This window comes from Symphalangus syndactylus, chromosome 16 (assembly GCF_028878055.3).
Source record: "Symphalangus syndactylus isolate Jambi chromosome 16, NHGRI_mSymSyn1-v2.1_pri, whole genome shotgun sequence".
Classification (NCBI taxonomy): domain Eukaryota; kingdom Metazoa; phylum Chordata; class Mammalia; order Primates; family Hylobatidae; genus Symphalangus; species Symphalangus syndactylus.
Window position 1 is genome coordinate 14,997,044 of NC_072438.2, and position 23,123 is coordinate 15,020,166.

The 23,123-nt window shown below is 45.6% G+C and overlaps 1 protein-coding gene and 1 long non-coding RNA gene across 6 annotated transcripts in view; one reads left to right on the forward strand and one right to left on the reverse strand.

Annotated features, from left to right (window-relative positions):
- Positions 1 to 23,123, reverse strand: part of TBC1D14 (TBC1 domain family member 14) — a 121,172-nt gene that overhangs the window by 38,813 nt on the left and 59,236 nt on the right. The window contains exon 1 of one of the 5 annotated variants that reach the window (XM_063619743.1): positions 6,623 to 6,794. The exons of the other annotated variants lie outside the window; for them this stretch is intronic. Within the exon in view, the coding sequence (XP_063475813.1) occupies positions 6,623 to 6,625 (3 nt within the window). The 5' untranslated portion in view covers positions 6,626 to 6,794. Of the gene's footprint in view, positions 1 to 6,622; positions 6,795 to 23,123 lie in introns of those variants that run through there. 5 annotated transcript variants of the gene reach the window in all.
- Positions 6,811 to 9,071, forward strand: LOC129465037 (uncharacterized). Its single transcript, XR_008651839.2, has 2 exons — positions 6,811 to 7,118; positions 7,295 to 9,071. It is a non-coding gene; the product is annotated as an uncharacterized lncRNA (long non-coding RNA).

Here is a 23,123-nt window from a genome sequence, read left to right on the forward strand (position 1 = left end):
GCACAATCTTGGCTCACTACAACTTCCACCTCCTCGGTTCAAGCGATTCTCCTGCCTAAGCCTCTCAAGTAGCTGGGACTAGAGGCACCCACCACCACGGCTGGCTAATGTTTTGTATTTTTAGTAGAGATGGGGTTTCACCATGTTGGCCAGGCTGGTCTTGAACTCCTGACCTCAGGTGATCCACCCGCTTCAGCCTCCCAAAGTGCTGAGATCACAGGCATAAGCCACTGTGCCCAGCCTAAAGGGGTCTTAGAGTTCCAAAGTTGAGACCATTGCTTTATGATATGACTGCGCACTTCCCTCGTTGGTGGGGAAATAATAAAGGATCTCATTACCAAAGCAGCCCCTTTGAGGAGGCCCTCAAACACTGCCTCAGGTCTCCTGTCTCCTGGGTAAAAGGCATGTTTTCTCTCTTCTGGACACTATAAATTTTAACTGATTATTATCATGGCCACTGGGAAGCTGCCACTGCAAATTGTTATGTAAATAGTTTTTCCATGCCCTGGAAATCTAAGAGCAGCCTCCACACCACTGGGTCACCGATTCACCCATGCACTGCAACCACAAGAGCTCAGTGACACCTGGTGACCCACATTCCAAACGCCCAGCCGGAAGAACTCAGGAGAGCCAAACAGGTTGGTGCTTCTGAAATAATGTGTGGGTACTTCGCTCTGTGCAAAATCAAAAAACACAATCATTTAAGATGATTATAGATAATTAAGGAAATATTACAGACAAGGCTCTCAGGACTGCCCCTGAAGGGAAGATAATCTCATTGAGAAGATAGGACAAAGAAAGGTAGCGTTAACCTAAGATTTCACGTTTGTCATGAGGTGGTGAGAAATTGCTAAATGAATTTCAGGGAAACTAGCTGTCAAGAGGCGTGTTACTGGTGAAATTATGTGGCAAGCAATTATTCTCTTAGCCAGAAAGTCATCTAAAAAGTAGAAAGAAATACATCATTTCCTCAAAATACACAGGCTATGAGAAGGACGTGCACCAAGAAGCAGTTGGGTGGGGCAATTTCTGTACACCTGGATGTATATGGTCACATGTCTTAACATTGTTTACCGTGGCTTAACATGGTTTCATTACAATTCTAAAATTACTTCCACTTACCAAAAACTGAAAACACGGACTCATTGCTTGCCGGATTCAAGCATCTAAACATCTACACTGTATGGGGTACACAGCCGTGACCTCACATGGCACTAGCCCTCATGAAGCTTCAAGTCAGGAACCTGAATGTCAAAGTCTCCAGTTTCATAGGAAATCAAACAAAAGCTGTGTGTTGAGAAAGATTCTGAGGCATGCTGCATTTTAACAAGAATTAGTAACACATACCCCATGAGGTGCTACTTATCTGCTGAGCCTGGTCTGGTGAACTGTATGCCAAGGCCAGAGATATCAGGCCCAAAATCAGCTGTGGCAGGATGCGGATGCCCATTTCCGTCGGCTTTTGTGTGCCCTGTGCATGTGGACTCACTTTGTCTTCACAGCAATCTGCTTGGCAAGTGTTACCCATTTTACAGACAGGGTAACTGAGGCTCAAAGTGAAGTGACCTGCCTGAAGCATACAGCCAGCAAGGCTGGGCCTCCCGCCCTGAGCAGGCCCAATATCATCTGTGAATACACTCAAACCCACAGGTGTGCAGTTTTAGAGGGGAAAGCCTGAGTCCTACCCTGCTTAGGTGTGGCCTCTGCAGCCACATAGCTCTGGGAGCAAATTCAGATCCACCAACCACCAGCTGTGACCTCGGGCAAGGCGCTCACTTCAAATCCCTAAGCCTTCTTTCCACATCTGCAAAATGGGAAACCCCGCCTGCCTCACCCCGAGAGGGCCACTGGAAGGAATGAGGCAATGTCACGGCCTCTGGTGCACAGGGAGTGCTGAAGAAGGGCAGCCCTTGTTGGTCTGCGCCACTAGCTTTCTCTCCCCTCAGACCTGCAACCACGGAAAAGGCAGAAAACCATGCTCTAGTGCCAAACAACAATCCAGGAGCCCTGCCAAGTTGCCAACAGCACAGATACAAAAAGTAGGAGTAAAAGGAAGTAAAAGCCTTGAGTCATGACCAGAAACATCAGATCGCTTCAGTCAGAGCTTCTTACTATTACCAACAGCAACAAACAGTGGCGGCGGCTGACGCTAACAAGCCCAGCACCTCTGAGTGCTTTACACGCGCACGCTGGGTTAACTCCATCTCCTCAACACCAGCCCCCTGAAGGGGCTGCCCCACCCCAGACCATGCTGGGTTAACTCCATCTCCTCCACACTAGCCCCCCAAAGGGGCTGCCCCATCCCAGACCATGCCAACAAGGCAGCTGCACAAGGACATGCTGTACCTCACCAGGGCAAAGCTGTGGCTGTGGTCAGATGGCCCAAAGAAGTTTCAAGAAACAAAAGCAGGGATGCAGGCTACCTGAGACAGGCATGGTTTCCTGCCTCTTCCAGTGGTTTCAGGTCTGAGGGGGAGAAAAAGCAAGTGCCACAGATCAACAAGGGCTGCCGTTTCTCCAGGACTCCCTGTGCACCAAAGAGACGTGGGGACCCAGAGGTGTCTGACTCGCCCGGCGGGCAAGCGAGGAAGCTGGGTCACAGGCCACGCGCTGGGGTTCCACAGCCACGCTCCTCATCACAGAATTCACGCAAGCCTCTCGCAGACACGCATCAGAAGTAATCCATCATTTGGATTCAGTCTCAGTAGTTTTCACAACCATGACCGAAACCTCAAATACTGAACTAAGTGCACAGATTAGCAGAGATGCAGGGTCAAATGCTTATGTTTTAATCACAGACCAAGGCATGATTAAAATAATAAAGTAATAGAGGTGGCCTGGCCTGCTCATGCTTGAAATCCCAGGCAAAGCCCTTTCCAAAACCTTAGGCAGCCTTTAGAAGAGAAATGGTGTTGGAAATGGTGACAGGACCTGCTCTAGACCCAGTTCTCCCAGGGCGACCTGGAGGTGACAACAGTAAGCTCACTGTCCAGGCCAGACAAACCAACTTTAGAAACAAGAAAGAGGACTATTCACTCCCAGGATCCCGGAGGGGAAGAAACAGCACCTGGAGAAAGAACACTCAGCTGTGGATTATCAGCGCTAGGGTCGGCCTAGCAAGGGCTAAGGCTCTGGACGTAAAACCACAGTTCTAGGTCCTGGCTTGGGTGAGTCGTCTTGTCTCTCAGCCTGTTCTCAGCTATAAAACGGTAGCAACTATACAGACCGCTGTGGCGGTCAAATGAGATAAAATAAGTAAAATGGCTGGGCACTCACTCCCTCAAGTGCCAAGCCCATTCTGTGTGCCAGGCAAGTACTGGTGTGGTCCACCTCGGTCCAACTCATTATTCCCAAATTCTGTCTCTGCATGGGACTAAATTTTGAAGTCTCTTGGTTTAAACCAAGTAACAATGCCCATCTTGCTGTGCTCGTCAAAAGCCCTGAAGCCTAACAGGTAAAATAAACTGCCCACTTAAGTGACAGCTGCCACCCTGGACAACCCTAGAGGGAATTTATTTATTTATTTAATTTTAAGGAGTCTCGTTCTGTCACCCAGGCTGAAGTGCAGTGGCGCAACCTTGGCTCACTGCAACCTCCGCCTCCCGGGTTCAAGTGATTGTCCTGCCTCAGCCTCCCAAGTAGCTGGGATTACAGGCACGCGCCACCAGGCCCAGCTAATTTTTGTATTTTTAGTAAAGACAGGGTTTCACCATGTTGGCCAGGCTGGTCTGGAACTCCTGATCTCAAGTGGTCCACCCACCTCAGCGTCCCAAGTGCTGGGATTACAGGCTTGAGCCACTGCGCCCAGCCCCCTAAAAGGAATTTAGAGCAAGGTTCTTCAAAGTTCTAGCAGCAGATCAGTTTGATTGGTCATAACAGCATTTAAAAAATAAATAAAACAATAAGACAGTACATAAATACAAGTTGCTTCAGCTTTACACTTAGTTATGTCAGTACAATGAGTCTCAATTTAAAGTGTCTAACTGGGGATAATTTCAAAAAAGTTTGCAGGCTGCCAATTTAGAAGCACAGTTGTTCAAAGTCCCTGCTCTGGGCAGCTTATAAGGAATCACGCTGGGAAAGAGGAGACCATACCAACATGGCAGCAGCACCTCACTAGCAGCCAACTTGTGGGGTGTGGTCTGATGACCCAGCTAAGGTTGAAGAAAAAAAGCAGGGAGGCAGGGTGCCTGAGCAGAGCCCCAGTCTCATGCAGAGGCCATGAGCAAAAGAGACTCAGCAAGCAGGGCAAGAGGGAAAGGGCCATTTGGAAAAGAGGAAGCTAATTTGTGAAGGGACCACGCGGGCCTGGCACTTTAGGAGACCCTCAATCTCCGACCCAGCAGGGCTCACTCGACAGGGGCAATACATGCAGGCAGAGGCTCCCACACAGGTGAGACCGTGAGGTGTGCCAGGAGGGGTGAGCCACACACTGTGGGAGGAAGAGCAGGATGCCTGAGGCCAGGGGGACATGGGAAGCTTCCACAAAGGGGCCAGTTGAGTGGACAGATAGGTAAGATGTGGGCTAGAGGCCAAGAGGAAGAGGCACTCTGACGGCAGAAGCAGTGGCCAAGAGACACCCACAGGCAGGCTAGCACCAGGATTTGAACCGGGAATGTGCAGAGTCAAAGTTGTTTTGCTCTAGATTTGAAGGTCTCAACACGTTACCCAGAGTGTTGGGACAAGCCCCAGGAGAGACGAGAGAGCCAGAGGAGAGACTGTGAGGTATGGGGAGCCCCTCAGACGCATCCAGGGGCAGGGTCTACATTCCATGTGTGATCTGCACGGTGCTAAAGACAAGAAGGGCATGAGAGTCCTGAATTAGGTTTAACGTCTGTTAGTTTAAAAAGCGGGGGGGAAAGCCTGCTTCAATGCACATTTGTTTCAAGAGGGAAAAGAAAGGATCATGATTCTCAAACAATGAAAAAGTATTCCTAAGCCTGGCACAGAGGTGCTGTGCCTGTGGTCCCAACTATTCAAGAGGCTGAGACAAGGATCACTTGAGCCCAGGAGTTCAAGGTTGCAGTAAGCCATAAATGCACCAGGGCAACAGGGCAAGACCCTGTCTCAAAAAAAAAAAAAGAAAGAAAGAAAAAAGAAAGTACTCCTGGTAGAAAGACAAGAAGGGTCATCAATGCTACTTAGCAACTGGAGGAACACTACAAAATAGCCAATGATGTCAATAACCTGCTAGTGGAAGCCCCCTGACTTCCAGGAAGGAGCCTCTGGCTCCCTGGAAATCTATTTTAGCTAGAAGAGGAAAGGGTTATCAGTCAAATCCTGTGCTTAAATCTCCGACCCCACTGTCTGCAGTATCAAGATTCACCCGTGAAAATAACCTGAGGATTTGGGAGCGCGCCTGGAATAAAGCTGCCAAGGCAGGCCGGCCATCAGAATGGTATCTATCAAAAGACTGACTTGAACTAATGCTGTGACAGCACGGCCACCACATCTGCACAGGCTGAGGACCCAGGGAAGCGCTGGGGGACAGCGGCAGGCCTGGTCTGAGCCAGCACCACCAGCAGAGTGACCTTGAGCTCCTCCTCCATCCACAAGCCTGTTTCCTCATCTGTTACACTTGAAGATTAAATGAGAACCAGCATAAGGTGCAGAGCCAAAGCAGGTGCCCAGAAATGACAGGAGTATGACTGTCACTATATACTATGAAATTACTCTTCACAACATTCCACTCTAAGAGGGTTGCTTGTGGAAAAGAGCACGAGACTGAAAGTGTCCGCAACACCGCGGCTGGTCTCACACTTGGCCATTTGTAAAAGCAATTGTCTTGGAGGGGGGAGCCCAGTTTAGAATCTGGGAGGGGCTCTGTTTTGCCATTTTGAGGGGGAAGAATGGCCTGCACAGGTCTTACAAAGGCCCCACCTTCCAAAAGGCAGCCCCGGGTAACCCCTGCAGCCTGACCTCACGGTAAGCAAAGCCACTGAGAACACCTGAGTGGTTCCTCTGGCCTGGATTCTTTAACCAGCTGCAGTCCCCTCCTGGAAAGCGTTCTCTAAGTTACTGGCAATGTTGGCATTCTGGGAAGCACTCTCAGGAGTCCTTTTCTAATAGTCCTATTCCTCCCAGAGCATCAAAAGTTAATATGCGGGCTGGTGAATGAAACATATTCAAAGGAACTAGGTTTTAACACGCCCGGTTTTTGTTGCAACCTGACCACCTCACTGAGCTCTAGAGCTCGGAGCGCAGTCTCGTCTCCATACAAAGGCTCATCGGATCGCAGGCAAGACCCTTCTGGCCTCTAAGGGGGCTGTTGGGCCTGGCCGGCTCTGAAAACAGGGTAAGGAGGACTCAAAGGACGTGCTCGCTCGCACTGTCTCTTGTCGTCCCAGTAAACGTGAACCAAAAGAATATATGTGGAAACACAGACACAAAGAGTACCAGGGAGAAGAAGAGCGCATCAGCAGCGTGCACAGCAAGCTTCGGCTGCTGAGGACAGATGCACGTGATGCTCGCACACCCGCACACCCGCACAACCGCACACATGCACACTCGCACCCTCCACCTGCGCGGGGCCGCAGGGCTGGCAGGCCCCGGACAGGACAGGCCCACGGGACCGGGCAGGCCTGGGGCGCCGGGAGAGGCACCGGCTCGCACCCCGACTCACCATGAACGCCGGGGCCTTAGAGGCGCGCGGCCGGAGGCTCCATGCCCAGCGAGCGGAGGGCCGGCCTCCCTCCCTCCCTCCCGGACCGCGGGCGGGCGGGCGGACGCGGCGGCTCCTCAGACTCGCGGGGCGGGGCGGGGCGGCAGGCCGCTCAATCGCGCGCAGACGCAGCGAGGCGATCCGCGCGCCGGCTCGGCGCGTCAGGCCTGGCTGGAGACTCCCACGGGGGCGGGGCTGATGGGCGGCGACGGGCGGGGCCAAGGGGCGGTGCTGGGGCGTCCCCGTGGTACAGCTCCACCGGCCGTGAACACCGGGAACGCGCGCCGACAGGCGGAGAGCCAGCTTCTGCCTTAAAGATCACCCGAGAGCTGAGAAACGTGTTGCCAAAAGAAATTGCATAAAAATATTCGCACTGGTGAGCTCTGGGTGGCGGGGTGATTGTGAGCAGTTTTTACAGGCTACCGTGGCTCCTACTGTTTTTCACAAAGTATTACAGGTGAGTTTAAAACGTCAGGGAGCAACAAAACACTTAGAGAAGCCGACCAGGTGCCCCGGGGCTGCCAGGAGGGGGACAGAAGCTGGCGGGGCAGCGCCCTTCAGATGGCGCGATACGCTGTCGGTGAGACCTCAGGTTTTTAAAAACAGTCTTTAAATTTTGACCCTACACCTTAGGGACTACGTCGGGTCAAAATTACTTCTGGTTAGCCGCGGGCCCCACGTCCCAGGGCTGAACAAGTCCGGTCTGCGGCAACACGAGGCTCTCCCGTGACAGGGCCTCGCCCAAGGCGCCCCCAGCAGATCTCCTGGGATTCAGAACTACCAAATCGCCGGCAGACACGTGTCCATCAGAGGAAGCCTGTGACAGCCGCCAGGATAAAATCAAAAGGACAATGGCAAGTGATAGCAAAGACGTAGAGAAGCTGGAATTCTCCTAAATCCTTGGTAGGAGTGTAAAATGGTGCAGCTTCTTCTATAATTCAACATCCCCCACCATACTCCCAGGAACCCACCCAAGAGAAATACGACCAGAGAGACTTGCATGCAAACATTCACAACAGCATTGTTCACACCAACCAGAATGTCCATCAACCGCGGATGCATGAGCAGCAGGGAAACGGCCATGAAAAGAAACTGCTGAGACATGGGCCTACGTGGATGAACCTCAAAAACGCTAGGCCAGGTGAAAGATGCCAGACAAGAAAATTCCATGATTCCATTTATGTGACACTTCTTAAAAAGGTCAATCTCTAGAGAGAAAGCAAATTCATGTTTGCCAGGGGGTGAGGGTGGGATCAACTGCAAACAGGCACGAAGGAACTTTTTTGGGTGATGAAAAAATAAAACTCTGGATGTCGAACATATTTTAAAACTAGATTGCAATGATAGTTGCATAACTGTATACATTTATTAAAATCAGGGAACACTTACAATGAGTGGATCTCATAGTATATTATTTATACCTCAAGCTATTTTTAAAAAGTAATAGGAACACCATTAGGAGATACACCTAATGCTAAATGACGAGTTAATGGGTGCAGCACACCAACATGGCACATGGATACATATGTAACAAACCTGCACATTGTGCACATGTACCCTAAAACTTAAAGTACAATAATAAAAAGAAAAAAAAAGTAATAGGAGGATAAAAGGGAAAGAGGCTGATTCTGGCTGAAAGGATTATGGAAGGCCTTGTTAAGACAATTATCCAAAATTTGAAAATAAGGCAAAAGCAGGAGTAGGGGTTATTCTTTCAATTAATTCCTGGGCACTTTTAGCATGGCTGCCTAAAAATTATTTAATTATCTAGGACACTGTCCCTGTTTTGGTTATTACTCCATTCAAGCCCAGATACTGTGAAGTTACATATTAACTTGTAGATAATGTCCAAAAGAAAAGATAACCCCAAAGATTATGTTTTATTGTCACCAGTTTGTTTGTTCATTGAAATCTAACCTAGCCATCTTACTCTAGTTCTTTTTGGGTTTTATGCATATATGTGTGTACAAACACACACACACACCCCTAATTCCTCAAATGCTCTTGGCATAAGTATTTACCTCTTACTGGTCTCCTCCAGGCATAAAATAAATCTTTGACCTTGATCATTTTAATTTTAAAAAAGGTAAAAGTCATGAAAAAAAGGAGTGTTTTGTCTGAAGAGAATAAAGGGACATATAACTAAGGCAATACACAAACCTGACTGGATCCTGGTTCAGAAAGAACAGCTTGATACAACTGAGGAAATTAGAACATGCTCTGGGTATCAGATGCTACTATGGAATTCCCCATCATTCTGGGTGTGGTAACAGTCATGGTTATGTAGGAGAATGTCTTTACTCTTAAGAGCTGTGTGCTGAAGTATTTAGCAGTAAGATGTCATAATACTGCAAATGGTTCAATTTTTTAAAAATAGAGGCACAATAAAGTAAGTATGGCAAAATGTCAACAGCTGCTCCATCTAAGTGGGGCATATGAACACATTAAATTGCCCAGGCGAGGGCAAAAGCATTCAAAAGCTCCCAGGGGCATTTCTCTCGGTCTTTCTGGGAAGCAGCATCAATTAAGCTGTACCATCTCTTCAGCATTCACAATAGTACACAACAGGCCACCCGCCTGCCTGCAGACACCACTTTCCAGTCCAAGGTCAGCCAGAAACCAGACTTACAACACAGACAGTCCCCCCCTTACAATCACAGGCTACTACAGCTTCAAGTTATGTGTTTAACAAGCTTCCTAAGCACCCCGTACATACCAGAGAGAAGGTGCTCAAAGAACTCAGTCTGCAGTTACATCATGTAAATGCATTTGTGTGGATGAAATTTATACATACATAATTTGTCTCAGAGAAAGGCCTGGGAGGGCGGACACGAAACCATCAGAGACTCCTGTGACGGGGCCTGTGAAGTCTCAGGGGGAAAAGGATTTTCCCGTCTTGGATCTATCATTTGAATATTTGACAAGTACTTTTTCACAAATTGTATTTAAAATTTGAAAAAATAATTTGTAAGCTAATTCAGATGGCATCAAAAATCGATTTCACCAACTGCTATTTCCAAACCACACCGAATTATTACTGCAGCAAGGTTGTTTTTTGGGTCTGTTGCTGGCTTTTTTTCTAGGCACACACAAGACTGAAGGTCTAGCCGTGACAGGAGACCACAATGAGGAGTCCTGACCGTGCCAAAGCTCTCATGGGATGCCAGGATGCCAGCCACTGCTCTACGACCCCATGCTTCATTGTACTTCACCCTCACGAGCATAGGCAATGTGAGCACTGCCTCTGCAGAGGATACTGAGACTCAGAGAGACAAAGCCATGGGCTTAAGTCCACACGACTGACTGTAAATGACAGAACCAAGGTGCACATTCCGGCTTTCTAATCCCAAAGCCAGAGTCTCCCCAACCCACCCCAACCCCATGTTCACAGGCCCGAGACCCCTCTCACCCCAGTACTGTGAAAGGCCCCAGTAAAGAGCTGTAAAAGAACAAATGTGTTTCCTGTTCCTGAATTCCTATTCCTTCTGGGGAGACGCACCAGTAAGACTGAACACAAGATCCACAGTGTTTGCACCAAAGAAAGTGTGCTCTGAACACTACCCTCTCCAACTAACAGGGAAACTTATCACTTCCACATTAGGAAAAATAAGCAAGCCTTAGGAAGCATTAAGCATTAAATAGGAATTTCAGTCTTTATTGTTAAAAGGCATTGGGGATAAAGAATTTATACTTCTCAGAATAAATAAGCTGTTACCAGGATAATAGAAGACTAAAAAGTAAAGTGCAAATTAAGCAACCATGCTGCCATTTCCCCTGTAGAAACTTCAGATCACTTCCTTCTTTCTCGTTCTTGGCATCATGTGGAAGTATGATATGTAATTAACCTGCTGCTTCTCTAAACCCCAACATTAATGGGGATGAATGGGGATCAGACATTTTATGGGATAATCTCCTGATAGACCTGTTCTCCACCAAACGATCCCAGTCCCGTACAAACATGACCTCTACCACCTTGACAAGCCAAAACTTCCAGAGTAGGTTCAGCTTTCAACTCGGTCACCAGCTGTACAATGTTTCCCTCTGCTCTGGCCACTGGAAAGCTCAGTGTAAAATTTGTAGCACGCCTCTAGGAGTTACATGAGATTCTGTGAGTTGTATCTTGGGGTATCCACTTACCTCTGGTTTTATCTTGCTGTCCTTTGCCCAAATTTCCTCAATAATTTTACTGTCATTCTACACATTAAAAAATATATATATATTTTAAAGGCCGGGTACGGTGGCTCACACCTGTAATCCTAGCACTTTGGGAGGCCAAGGCAGGCGGATCACTTGAGGTCAGGAGGTCAAGACCAGCCTGGCCAACATGGTGAAACCCTGTCTCTACTAAAAATACAAAAATTAGCCGGAAATTGCTTGAACCCAGGAGGCAGAGGTTGCAGTGAGCCGAGATCGTGCCACTGCACTCCAGTCTGGGCAACAGAACAAGACTTTGTCTCAAAAAAAAAAATTATTTTAAGTAGACATGTATAGACAACAAAATACAAAAGGTACAAAAGTGTATACAGTGGAAAGTAGGTCTCCCTCCTATCTCCCACATACCCAGTTTGTTCTCCTCTCCAAAGAAATTCCACTATTAGCTATTTTGTCTCTGCATTGACAAGGATATGTGTGGATCTTTATCCACATAGAGCACACTATACAAATGGTGATCCATCTTACTTTGTGAGGTCGGTGCAGTATTTCATTCAGGATTTCACCAATTCCCTGCCAAACATTTAGATAGCTTCCAATCAGTTGTGCTGCAATCAATACCCTTATACAACTGTCATTTCGCCCATATGCGAATTCATCTGTAGGATAAATTACCAGAAGTGGAAATGCTGGGTCAAAAGAACCCTAAATGATTCATTAATTCATGTTAGTTTATTTTTTGAATTAACATACAGTTAGCTTTTTGGTATATATAGTCCTATGACTTCTAAAATGTTGCCTTGTAGCCACCATTATGACAATCAAGATATAAAACAGTTCTATCACTCTCAAAACCTCCTTTGTGTTAGCCCTCGGTAGTCACACCCTACCCCACACCCCTGGCGCTGTGAATCTGTTCTCCATCACTACAACTTTGTCTTTTCAAGTAGGTGATACAAATGAAATCACAGCACGCAAGCTTTCAAGACTGACTTTCTACCTTCAGAGAATGCCCGAGGTTCACCCAAGGAGTTAGGTGTGTTTATTATTGAGTCATATTTCATTGTATGGGATGTACCGCCATTCATCCATTCACTGAAAGGCATTTGGGTTGTTTCCATTTCTTGAGGATTATGAAAAGAGCTGCTATGAACGTACAGATTTTTGTGCAAACATAAGTTTTCATTTCTTGATGGCAAACACCTAAGAGTGGGATTGCTGGGCTAATTGTATGTTTCACCTATAAGAAACCTCACAACTGGTTTTCCAGAATGGCTGTACCATTGTGCATTCCCACAAGCAAGGAACCAGCTAGGACTTCCGATACGATGTTGAACAGGAATAGTAAGAGTGGACATCCTTGTCTTGTTTTCAGTGTTAGGGGAAGGCCTTCTGTCTTTCTCCATTAAGCATGTTAGCTGTAGCTGTTTCCTGTAGATGCTCTTTATCAGGTGGGGGAAGTTCTCTTCCATTTCTTCTTTGCTGAGAGTTTTTATGAGGAATGGACACTGAATTCTATCGAATGCTTTTTCTGCACCAACTGATAGGATCGTGTGGTTTTCTTTAAATTGGTAGTATGGTAGCTTACACTGATCGATTTTCAAACGCTGACCCAGCCCTGTGTTTCTGGGCTAAATGTCACTTTGTCATGGTTATAACTTTTTAATGTATTATGAGATTCAATTTGTTAATACTGTGTTGAGAATCTGTGTGTCTTCATAAGGGATATTTGTCTGCAGTTTTTTTGGGACTGTATTCATCTGGTTTTGATACCGGTAATATTGGCCTTTAAAATGAGTCAGGAAGTACTCCCTCTTCTTCTCAAATTGGTGTTTTCTTTAAATGTTCAGTAGGATTCATCAGTGAAACCATCTGGTCCTTCTTTAATAAATTTCCGGGATGATTCTGGTTATCTATTTCATCTTGGATGAATTTTGGTGATTTGCAATTTTCAAGGAAATGGACTATTTCATCTAAGTTATCAAATTTATGTGGCTGGTGCAGTACCTCACACCTGTAATCCCAGCACTTTGGGAAGCTGAGACAGGTGGATCACTTGAGGCCAGGAATTCTAGACCAGCCTGGCCAACATGGCAAAACCCTGTTTCTACTAAAAATATAAATATCAGCTGGGCGTGGTGGCACATGCCTGTAATCCCAGCTACTCGGGTGGCTGAGGCACGAGAATCACTTGAACCCGGGAGGCAGAGGTTGCAGTGAGCTGAGATCGCACCACTGCACTCCAGCCTGAGCAACAGAGCAAGATTCTGTCTTTAAAAAAAAAAGAAAAAGAAAAAAGACAAGTTATTTATAACATTCTATTGTCTTATTTTTGTGGAGTCTGTAGTGGTATCCCCTTTTTTCATTCCTTTTGCTAATTTTATTCTTTTTGTCAGTTTTGCTAGAGTTTAATCAATTTTGTTGATCATTTCAAAGCCCCAGCTTTCGGTCTATCATTTTTCTGTTTTTAATTGTAGGGATATGTGTTCTCACATTTATTCTTTGCTTCCTTTTGCTTGCTTTGGGTTTATTTGCTCTGTTTATACTTTCTTAAGGTAGAAACTTTGATTACTGATCTGAGACCGTTTTTCTTTTCTATGTGAACATTTTAATGCTATACCTTTCCCTCTAAGCACTGCAACCTACAAATTTTGGTATGTTGTGTTTTCGTTCGCTTCAAAATATGTTCTAATTTTCCTTGTGACTTCCTCATGGGCCCATGATTAATTTAGAAGTATGCTACTTGTTTAATGTGCAAGTTTGGGGAGACAATTATTTTTCTGTCACTGCTTTCTAGTCTAATATCACTCTGGTCAGAACATATTTTGTGTAATTTTAATCCTTTTGAAATTTTTAAGCTTCTTTTATATCCCAGAATATGGTCTGTCTTGGTGAATGTTCCATGTACATTTGAAAAAACTGTGTATTCTGCTTTTGCTGGAGGGTGCTGTGTTCTATAAATTGTGAATTAGATCAGGTTGGTTGATGGTGTTCATTTCTATGTCCTGGCTGATTCTGTCTACAGTTCTATCAATTGCTGTTTGGTGAGGACTGTTGACACTCCCATTATAAATGTGGACGTGTCCATTTGTTTCAGATCTGATAGACTTTGCTTCATGTATTTTGCAGCTCTGTTATGAAGTGCAAATACCTTTAGAATCATTATGTCTTCATTAGGTAATGTCCCACTTTATCTCTGATAATTTTGTTCTGAAGTCTACTTTTTATAATATTAATAGATCTATCTTAATTTTTATTATATTAATAGACCTATCTTAATTTTGATTAGTGTTTTCATGGTATATCTTTTTCTATCTTTTTATTTTAATCTACATATTTTATATTTGAAGTGAGTTTCTTGCAGACAACATATACATAGTTGGGTCTATGGTTTTGTGTTTTTTTGAGATAGGATCTCACTCTGTCACTCAGGCTAGCATGCAGGGGTATGATCAGTTCACTGTAACCTCAAACTCCTGGGCTCAAGTGATCCTCCTGCCTCAGTCTCTTGACCAGCTACGACTACGGTGTGTATCACCATGCCCAGCTAACTTTTTTCAATAGAGACAGGGTCTCACTATGCTCATCAGGCTGGTCTGGAACTCCTGGCTTCAAGTAATTGTCTGCCTCAACCTCCCAAAGTGCTGGGATTACAGGTGCAAGCCACCACACCCAGCCCATTTTTTAAACCCATTCTGACAATCTGTCAGAACTGAGTATTGAGACACACAACTGGTGTGTTCAGACCATTTACATTTAATGCAGTTGTTGATATGTTTGAATTTAGGTCTACCATCTCGTTTTCTCTTTTTTTTTCTTCCTCTATGTCTTCTTTCCTGTCTTGATTCAAGTTTTTTGAACTTTTTTTTAGAACTCCATTTTGATTTCTCTATTGTTTTTTGCCATCTCTTTGTATAGTTTAATGGTTGGTCTAAGGATTACAGTATACATATTAACTTTTCACAATCTACTTAGAATCAGTATTTTACTACTTCAAGTGGAATGCAGAAACTTTATCACCACACCTTGTCCCCTTTTGTATTTCACTTGTCTTACATATTACATCTGCATACACTGTAAACGCCAGACATTATAATTTTTGCTTTCAAACATATTTTTAAATAACTCATTAAGAAAACAGTCTACTGATTTGAAAACGTTCCCCAAATCAATCTCAATAGGAATAAGAACCCCAGGCACACATCATTTCATTTTCTAGATTCTTTTCATGATAATTTATTATGTGTCCTGATTTCTTCTCTAGGATTTATAGTCCATTGGGGAACTCAACTATTTATTTAAAACTGTGTTTCCCAGGAAATAAGAGTTATGTATATTCAGCTGTGGTTTTGTGAATGTCTTTATATTTATAGTGTTTTAACTCATCAACTTTGCATTATAATTATACGGCAAATTGTTTATTGCTGTTTCTACTCTAATCATGTTATAGCACATTGTTACTGTATATTTAAAGGCAACATCTACTTGCTTTTAGTTAAAACAAAAGGGAAATAGTCTACTGTATTTATCCAGATACGGACAATTTCTGTTCCCCTTCTTTCTTGATGTTCCCAGTCTCCTCCTAGTACAATGCCCTTCTATCTGAACAACTTCTTTCCGCAATTCTTTTTATAGCCAGTCTGCTGGCAACAAATTCTTAGTTTTTCATCACCTGATAATATCTTTATTTTACTTTCATTCCTGAAGGGCATTTTTGCTGGATACAGAATTTGGGTTGACAGTTCTTTTCGGTGCTCTAACAATATTGTTTTTCTTTTTCTGGCCTCCACGGTTTTTGATGAGAAATTCAGTCAAATTGTTATTCCCCAGTAAGTATGACATTGTTCTTCTCTGGTTGTTTATAAGATTTTTTTTGTCTTTGTTTTCAGCAATTTGGTTATGATGTGTCTGGACATGGACTTCTTACTTTTTAGAGTTTATTTTGTTTGGCGGCCACTGAATTTCCTGAATCTATAGGTTTCTATCTTTTACTAAATGTGGGAAATATTCAGCCATCTTTTACTGCAGTAATTGTCTGCATCATATTGTTTCTCCTCTCCTTCTGACACTCCAGTGACAGTGTTACACTTTTTAGTACTGCCCCACATGTTCCTAAGGCTCCGTTCATTTTTTAAACTCATTTTTTTTCTCTGTACTATGCAGACTGGATAATTTCTGTTTTTTGTTTTGTTTTGAGACAGAGTGCTCTGTCACCCAGGATGGAGTGCAGTGGCACAATCTCAGCTCACTGCAACCTCCGGGAGCTCCTGGATTCAAGTGATTCTCCTGTCTCAGCCTCCCAAGTAGCTGGGATTACAGGCACCTGCCACCACACCTGGCTAATTTTTGTATTTTTAGTAGAGATGGGGTTTCGCCACATTGGCCAGGCTGGTCTCGAACTCCTGAGCTCAGGTGATCCACCCGCCTCAGCCTCCCAAAGTGCTGGGATTACAGGCGTGAGCCACCACGCCCGGCCTGGATTGGATAATTTCTATTGATCTTAAAATTCACTCACTCTTTCCTCTATCATCCCCATTCTGCTATTGAGCCTGTCTGGTTAGTTTATTTCAGTTAGTGTATTTTTCAGTTACAAAATTCCCACTTAATTCTTTTTATAGTTTCTTTTCCTTTACTGATACTTTCTATTTTCCCATCCCAGAAGTGTTCACCCTTACTTGTTGGAGCATTTTTATAATGATTGCTTTAAAGTCTATTGAATAATTCCAACATCTGTGTTATCTCGGCAGTGGTGTCTTGATTATTAAAAGACGATCCTGGCCAAGTACAGTGGCTCACACCTGTAATCCCAGCACTTTGGGAGGCTGAGGCAGGTAGATCACTTGAATCCAGGAGTTCAAGACCAGCCCGGGCAACATGGCAAAACCTTGTCTCTACAAAAAATATAAAAAATTAGCCAGGTGTGGTGTCACATGCCTGTAGTCCCAGTTACTCACGAGGCTAAGATGGGAGGATCGCATGAGCCCGGGAGGCAGATGTTGCAGTGAGCTGAGATGCGCCACTGCACTCCAGCCTGGGGGACAGAGCAAGACCCTATCTCAAAAACAAAAAACAGGCCAGGCGCGGAGGCTCATGCCTGTAATCCTAGCACTTTGGGAGGCCGAGACGGGCGGATCTCTTGAGGTCAGGAGCCTGGCCAACATGGTGAAACCAGCCTGGCCAACATGGTGAAACCCTGTCTCTACTAAAAATACAAACAAATTAGCCAGGCATGGTGACAGGCACCTGTAATCCCAGCTGCTTGGGAAGCTGAGGCAGGAAGATCACTTCAACCTGGGTGGCAGAGGTTGCAGTGAGCCGAGATCACACCACTGCACTCCAGCCTGGGCAACAGAGCAAGACTCCATCTCAAACAAAACAAAACAAAAACAAACAAACAAAACACACACACAAAAAGATGATCCTATCTGAGCCTATTCTGATTCAGAGGAAATTTTTTTTTAAAAAAAAAAAAGATGATTCTAGTTCTTCTTAAGCCAATTAATTTTGAACTGCATTCTAGACATTTTCAATATTGTGTTAAGAAACTCTGGATTTTCTCTCAACCCTTGGGAGAACGTTGACATTTTTATCTTAGTAAGCAATTTACGCAGTTGGATTCCACACACAAGTTCCAGCCAGCCTTCTGTGAGTTGTGGTTCCAAAGTCAGCTGTTTTCAAAGCCTTTGAAGCGCTTTTTGGATCCATCCTGCATGTGCACCATCCAGTGGCCAGTTAGGGAACTGCATAGTGGTCTATCCCAAAGATCAGTCTCAAAGTCTACATAAGCTACTTAGGGTCAGATCTGTGTACCCACAACATGACAAGAAGTCTGGGAGTTCATTAACCACCTTAAAGGGTCACCTTCCTGAGCTCCTCCTCTCTGCAATACCCCCAGTACTTTCTAGTTTCCTGTCTCTCCCCTTTTCTGGTTCTCTAGCCACACGCTTCCCACAACTGCATCCATATCTGGGCCAGGTAATGGGGAGAGAGAGAGAATAAAGCATCAGGGGTTCACACTCTACCCCTTGGAAACAAAACTCTTCTAATCAGCTTCCCTTTCCTGGGAGTTTCAGGCTCCCACCAGCTGCTGCTCTCATAAGAACGCCTAGGGCTGGGGTGCAAGAGAACAGAGTAAAAAATAAAACTAGGCCCGGGTGCGGTGGCTCATGTCTGTAATCCCAGCACTCCGGGAGGCCAAGGCGGGTGGATCACCTGAGGTCAGGAGTTCGAGACCAGCCTGGCCAACATGGTGAAACCCCATCTCTACTAAAAATATAAAAATGAGCCAGGGGTGGTGGTGCACACCTGTAGTCCCAGCTACTCAGGAGGCTGAGGCAGGAGAATCACTTGAACCCAGGAGGCGGAGGTTGCAGTAAGCCAAGATTGCGCCACTGCACTTCAGCCTGGGTGACAGAGTGAGACTCTGTCTCAAAATAAAATAAAAATATAAACAAATAAATAAAACTAAAAAATGGGGTTTCTGCATTCTAAGTGTCAGAGACCCATTCACCAAGTCAGAAGTGCAGAGCTTCTCCTGGTGCTCCCACATTAAGACCTGTTCCTGGGTTTGGGTCTGCCTGAGTTCAGGCTGAGAAATATTGGAAGGGAAAAAAAAAAAATTGGTAAACTCAGTACCAATTCAGTGGTACTTCAAATTCTGGTCTTCTTCCCCAACTCACCTGCCACTGTTTACTTTCCAGAATCTCAAATAGCTGCTCCATGCTTTCTGTTCAGATTTTATATCTGCATTCATTGGGTGACACAGGGTGGAGTGTGCTTATTCCGTCTAACCTGGGACCAGGACCTGGTCACTTCTGTGAGCTCGTTCAAGCCCATTTTGCAAAGGCATAAGGGATAATGAAAGTCAAGTTTTTTCTTGTTATTTTAGAATTTGCCTGTAGGCCGGCACCCAATTACTTCCACTGACCACCAAGACCTATCCTTGCTGCAATCTACAATGTTTTGAGACTTTCAGAGTACCCCAGACTTCTCAGAGGTGAGGAGAGAAAATGTCACTGTCCTGGATCTGCCTTCTTCTGGGATTCTTGCTTTAAAATCTAAGAAGGCCGCCCAAGACATTCCAGGCTATACAAACGCAAACACAACAGGCCATGTACTCATCGGTGCTCACATGACAGTGCTTCATCCAGGACACTGAAACCTACAAGCCTGTCCTCCCTGCAGCTATCACTCCAACAATCAGCAGCGCCCTCAGAGTCCAACCAAGACATTAACTTTCTGCTCAACCTCATTTCCAACAACGACGTCAATTCCTACAGCCTATGTACACAGTGTTATGTCGGAAAGAGTTACTGAGTCTGTTCTAAAGCATCCCCATGTATTTTCAGCCCTGAGCCTCTGACACCTGCTCAAATTACAAAGCATCACTTTTACTTTTTAAATGGTCAATTTTGGGCAGGAGGTAGGTCCCAACTGGAGACAGGGGGGACAGCCTGACCTATAAAGCTTTGAGTCCAGCTGAGATGCCCCAGGGGTGTCCAAGGGAGAGAATACAGTCATGGGTTCTTAGTTTCTGTTTCTGATTGGGCCAGTAAAGCCCCTTCCTCATCCCTCTTTTCCGCTTCTAGAGACAGAAACCAGAAACCATGGCTTCAGGCTGCTAAAAGCCTCAATAAAGCAGAACAACAAAAAAATAAGGCGGGTTGGACGAGCTTGCCCTAGAGGGTGACAGTGGACAGGGAAGGGCCTTCCAGGCACTCTAACATTTAGAGGATGGGGAAGATGAGGGACCTAGCAAAGGAAACCGAAAAGGTGGGCGAACAGGCGGCCTGGAAGCCGAGGCAAGAAAGTCACTCAAGGAGCCGGGGTAATGCTGCTGACGGCCAAGGAAGGCAAGGGCTGAGAACAGACGCTTGCATTTGCTGGCCGGCGGCTGACAGTCACTTGAAACAGGTGACCTCAGAGATAAGAATTTGCTTATCACCGCAATTCTTCACAACAATGATCACAACTGTAATTATATGTAGAGTTACTTGTTTAAATCTGTCTTTTCCTTGACCCATGGTAAATTCCAACGAAGGCAAGGGCCACAGAAGTCTTGTCCTTCACTGTAATCTCAGGACGGATCTACTCAGAGGCTCAAATCTGTGAAACAAACAAAAGGGCCATGGAATCCAAGAAAGAAGGTTTCCCTTTACTCACAAAGCAAAGGCTGCACTTCCGAGGCAGTGTCACCATCCATGCTGCCCTGGCCAGAGCCCAGCCCATACAAAGCCAGCAACCAGAGGCCTGAAGGCAGCTCTCTCCAAATACATGCTCCCATCTTTATCCACAAGAACTTCTCCGGTTCACCAGCAGTTACTGGAATTTGCCTGGCCGGTGGGCTTTGGCCCCTATATTTAACCTGCTGTGGCAAAGATGGCTATTTTCCTTCCAATAGCTGACATTCTCTTCCTGAATACCGATAGTTCTTAAATGTTAGCATGCATTAGAATGACCTGTAGCTTCTGTTAAAACAAAATTTGTTGGGCCCCAGCCCCAGAACTTGTTTTGATGTGTCTGGAGTAAGGCCCGAGAACATGTATTTCCAGCAAATGCCCGGGTGATGCTGATGTGACTACTCCGGGGACTGCACCTTGACAGCCACTGTTGTATTGTTATTCTCCTACCCATGGTCATTTTTGTTTCCCCTATTAAGAAATTCTCTCTCAAACTACCATCAAGGTTAACAAAAAATATGACTTAATTTTCAAAATTTTTATACAATTTGAAAAGATAACTAAAAGTTAACATTTCAATATTTCCCCAAAATAGTATTATATATGACGCAAGCCAAAAGAATGCAGCCCAGTTAGAATAAAATCCGATGTACTGGGCAAATGTCCTGGGCAAACCACATATGGGACCAACACCACAAATTGGACCTATTGATTAAAAGTCAAGACATTCATTCCTTGACTAATAATGCTGGGCGACTCACTGTGTTCGACCCTGGGCAAAAATACACCACATGCGCATTATCCCTTAGTTTAGAACAATTAAGCAAGTAGATATCATAATGCCTGTTTAGCAGATGAGGAAACTGAGAAGTAGTCATTGGCTCAATAGAGACAAAAAGTGGTGAAGCCAGAAACCAAACCCAAGCCTGCAAGTCCAAAGCTCCTGGCCAGTGCGCACACCTGACCCCAGCTCAACCACAGGCTCCTTGAGGCAGGTCCAAAGCTCCTGGTCAGTGCGCACACCTGACCCCAGCTCAACCACAGGCTCCTTGAGGCAGGTCCAAAGCTCCTGGCCAGTGCGCACACCTGACCCCAGCTCAACCACAGGCTCCTTGAGGTAGGTCAACCCAACTGCTCTTGGGCTCCCAGTGCCCAGCACAAGGCCTGGCCTCAACATGGCTGAGTACTTGTTGGCCAAGCAGATGAAGAACACACTGAAGAGCTCAGGCTCATTATCTCGCACCGTGTTCTGTTGTTCCATTTCCTGTTGCTCAAGGTTGACTTGTCATAAGAAAGAACGGTAACAGCAAACACTTTCTACGTTCACTACTATTCTGAGTGCGTGTGTGTATTCACCCATTTAATCCTCACCACCATGGAGGCAGGTGCTACTGTTCTCCATACTGTAGAGATGAGGAAAATGAGGTTCAGAAAGGTTAAATAACTTGCCCAAAGTCACACAACCAAACTGTAGCAGAGCTGGGATACAAACCCAGGTAGTCTAACTCCAAAGTCTATGTTCTTATGTCACCACGTGATGCTGCTCTCTCAAGTAATAAGAAAAATTCCAGAGAAGGAAAAGGAATTTCCTCAACACCTTCTCTAGGCTTCGACTCTAAGGGGAGTTATTGTCACCATCCTGGATCACAGGTCTAGGCTGTCACGGCCCCAGCGCCTGCCTCTCTCAAGTGCAGGCTGTGTGAGCCGATGCCTATGACAGCAGCCAGCCCCAGCTGGCAGCCCAGAGGCCTCCCCACAGTGCTGAGTCCCTGACCCTGAGCCCCTCCCAGGCTTCACCAAGTCCCTTGAGTTGGGAGATAAGCGATGAGAGGGCCAGAGACAAGCAAGCAGGTCCCGGGCAGGATTGAATGACTTGTGCAGGTAAGTTACATTCTTTATTATTGATGACGGAAGCAGATGGTCCTCCTCTTGGCAATATTGTGTTACCTACCACATAATGAGCTGGCCTAGTCATTTCAGTTCACAGAAAAAAAAAATCCTCTAAGGTCAAGAACATAATCCATGCTCCCCTTAAAAAAAACAGGGTCGGGCCAGGCGCGGTGGCTCACGCCTGTAATCCCAGCACTTTGGGAGGCCAAGGCGGGCGGATCACGAGGTCAGGAGATCGAGACCATCCTGGCTAACATGGTGAAACCCCGTCTCTACTAAAAATACAAAAAGTTAGCCAGGCGTGGTGATGGGCACCTGTAGTCCCAGCTACTGGGGAGGCTGAGGCAGGAGAATGACGTGAACCCAGGAGGCAGGGCGTGCAGTGAGCCAAGATCGCACCACTGCACTCCAGCCTGGGCAGCAGAGCGAGACTCCATCCCCCCCCCAGAAAAAACAGGGTCTTAAAAAGACAAACAAGTTCAAACATGATGTAAGTGATATTAAGTGCCATGGGAAGATGTATTTCTTTTTAATGTAACTGTTGCTTTTTTAAAGTGATTTCTTTAAAAACTTTATAACAGCTTGGTGATTTAATTTCCTAAGAAATTTATAGCTGAGCTTTGCATACAAACTCATCATACTTTAATTGTATGCTATTTTAATAAGCCTACACAATAAGTGATTCAAATTCAAAATGTAACAATCAACAAAAATGAATTCCAACACTGATTTACTTAGTGAGTCCCCTGGGTCCAGATGATTACAGCAGAGAACGGCAGACAACACTCAAATCAAATTTAACTTGCCAACGCATGAAGAATGTGGCATGTGGAAATCCACTTTGTTGCCCAGAAGCCTCAACGCTGCGCTCCCACCTCACCCCCCACACCTAACAGGTCACCCAGCAAGCCAATCCCATCCATTTAGCACTTCAAGGGGTATCCTCTGTAACCCCACAACACAGCACTGGGCCAGACCCCACTTTCTCCTGCCTGGGCTGGTCCAAGAGCCATATTCTTGCCAGGGTGATGCCATCACTCCTTACCTAAGTAAAACACTCAGAGGCTCTGCAAAGTCTTGGGGTTGGAGGCAGTCTACCGGGCGCAGCACACAGGCCCCATGGCCAGCCTCCTCCTGGCAGTCAGCCTCCTGGGCTCAGCTGCACATTGTCCTTAGCTCATGCTGTCCCCACTACCTGCCTGGCCCTGCCTACAAAAGGGGTCCTGGCACCCCACTGCCTG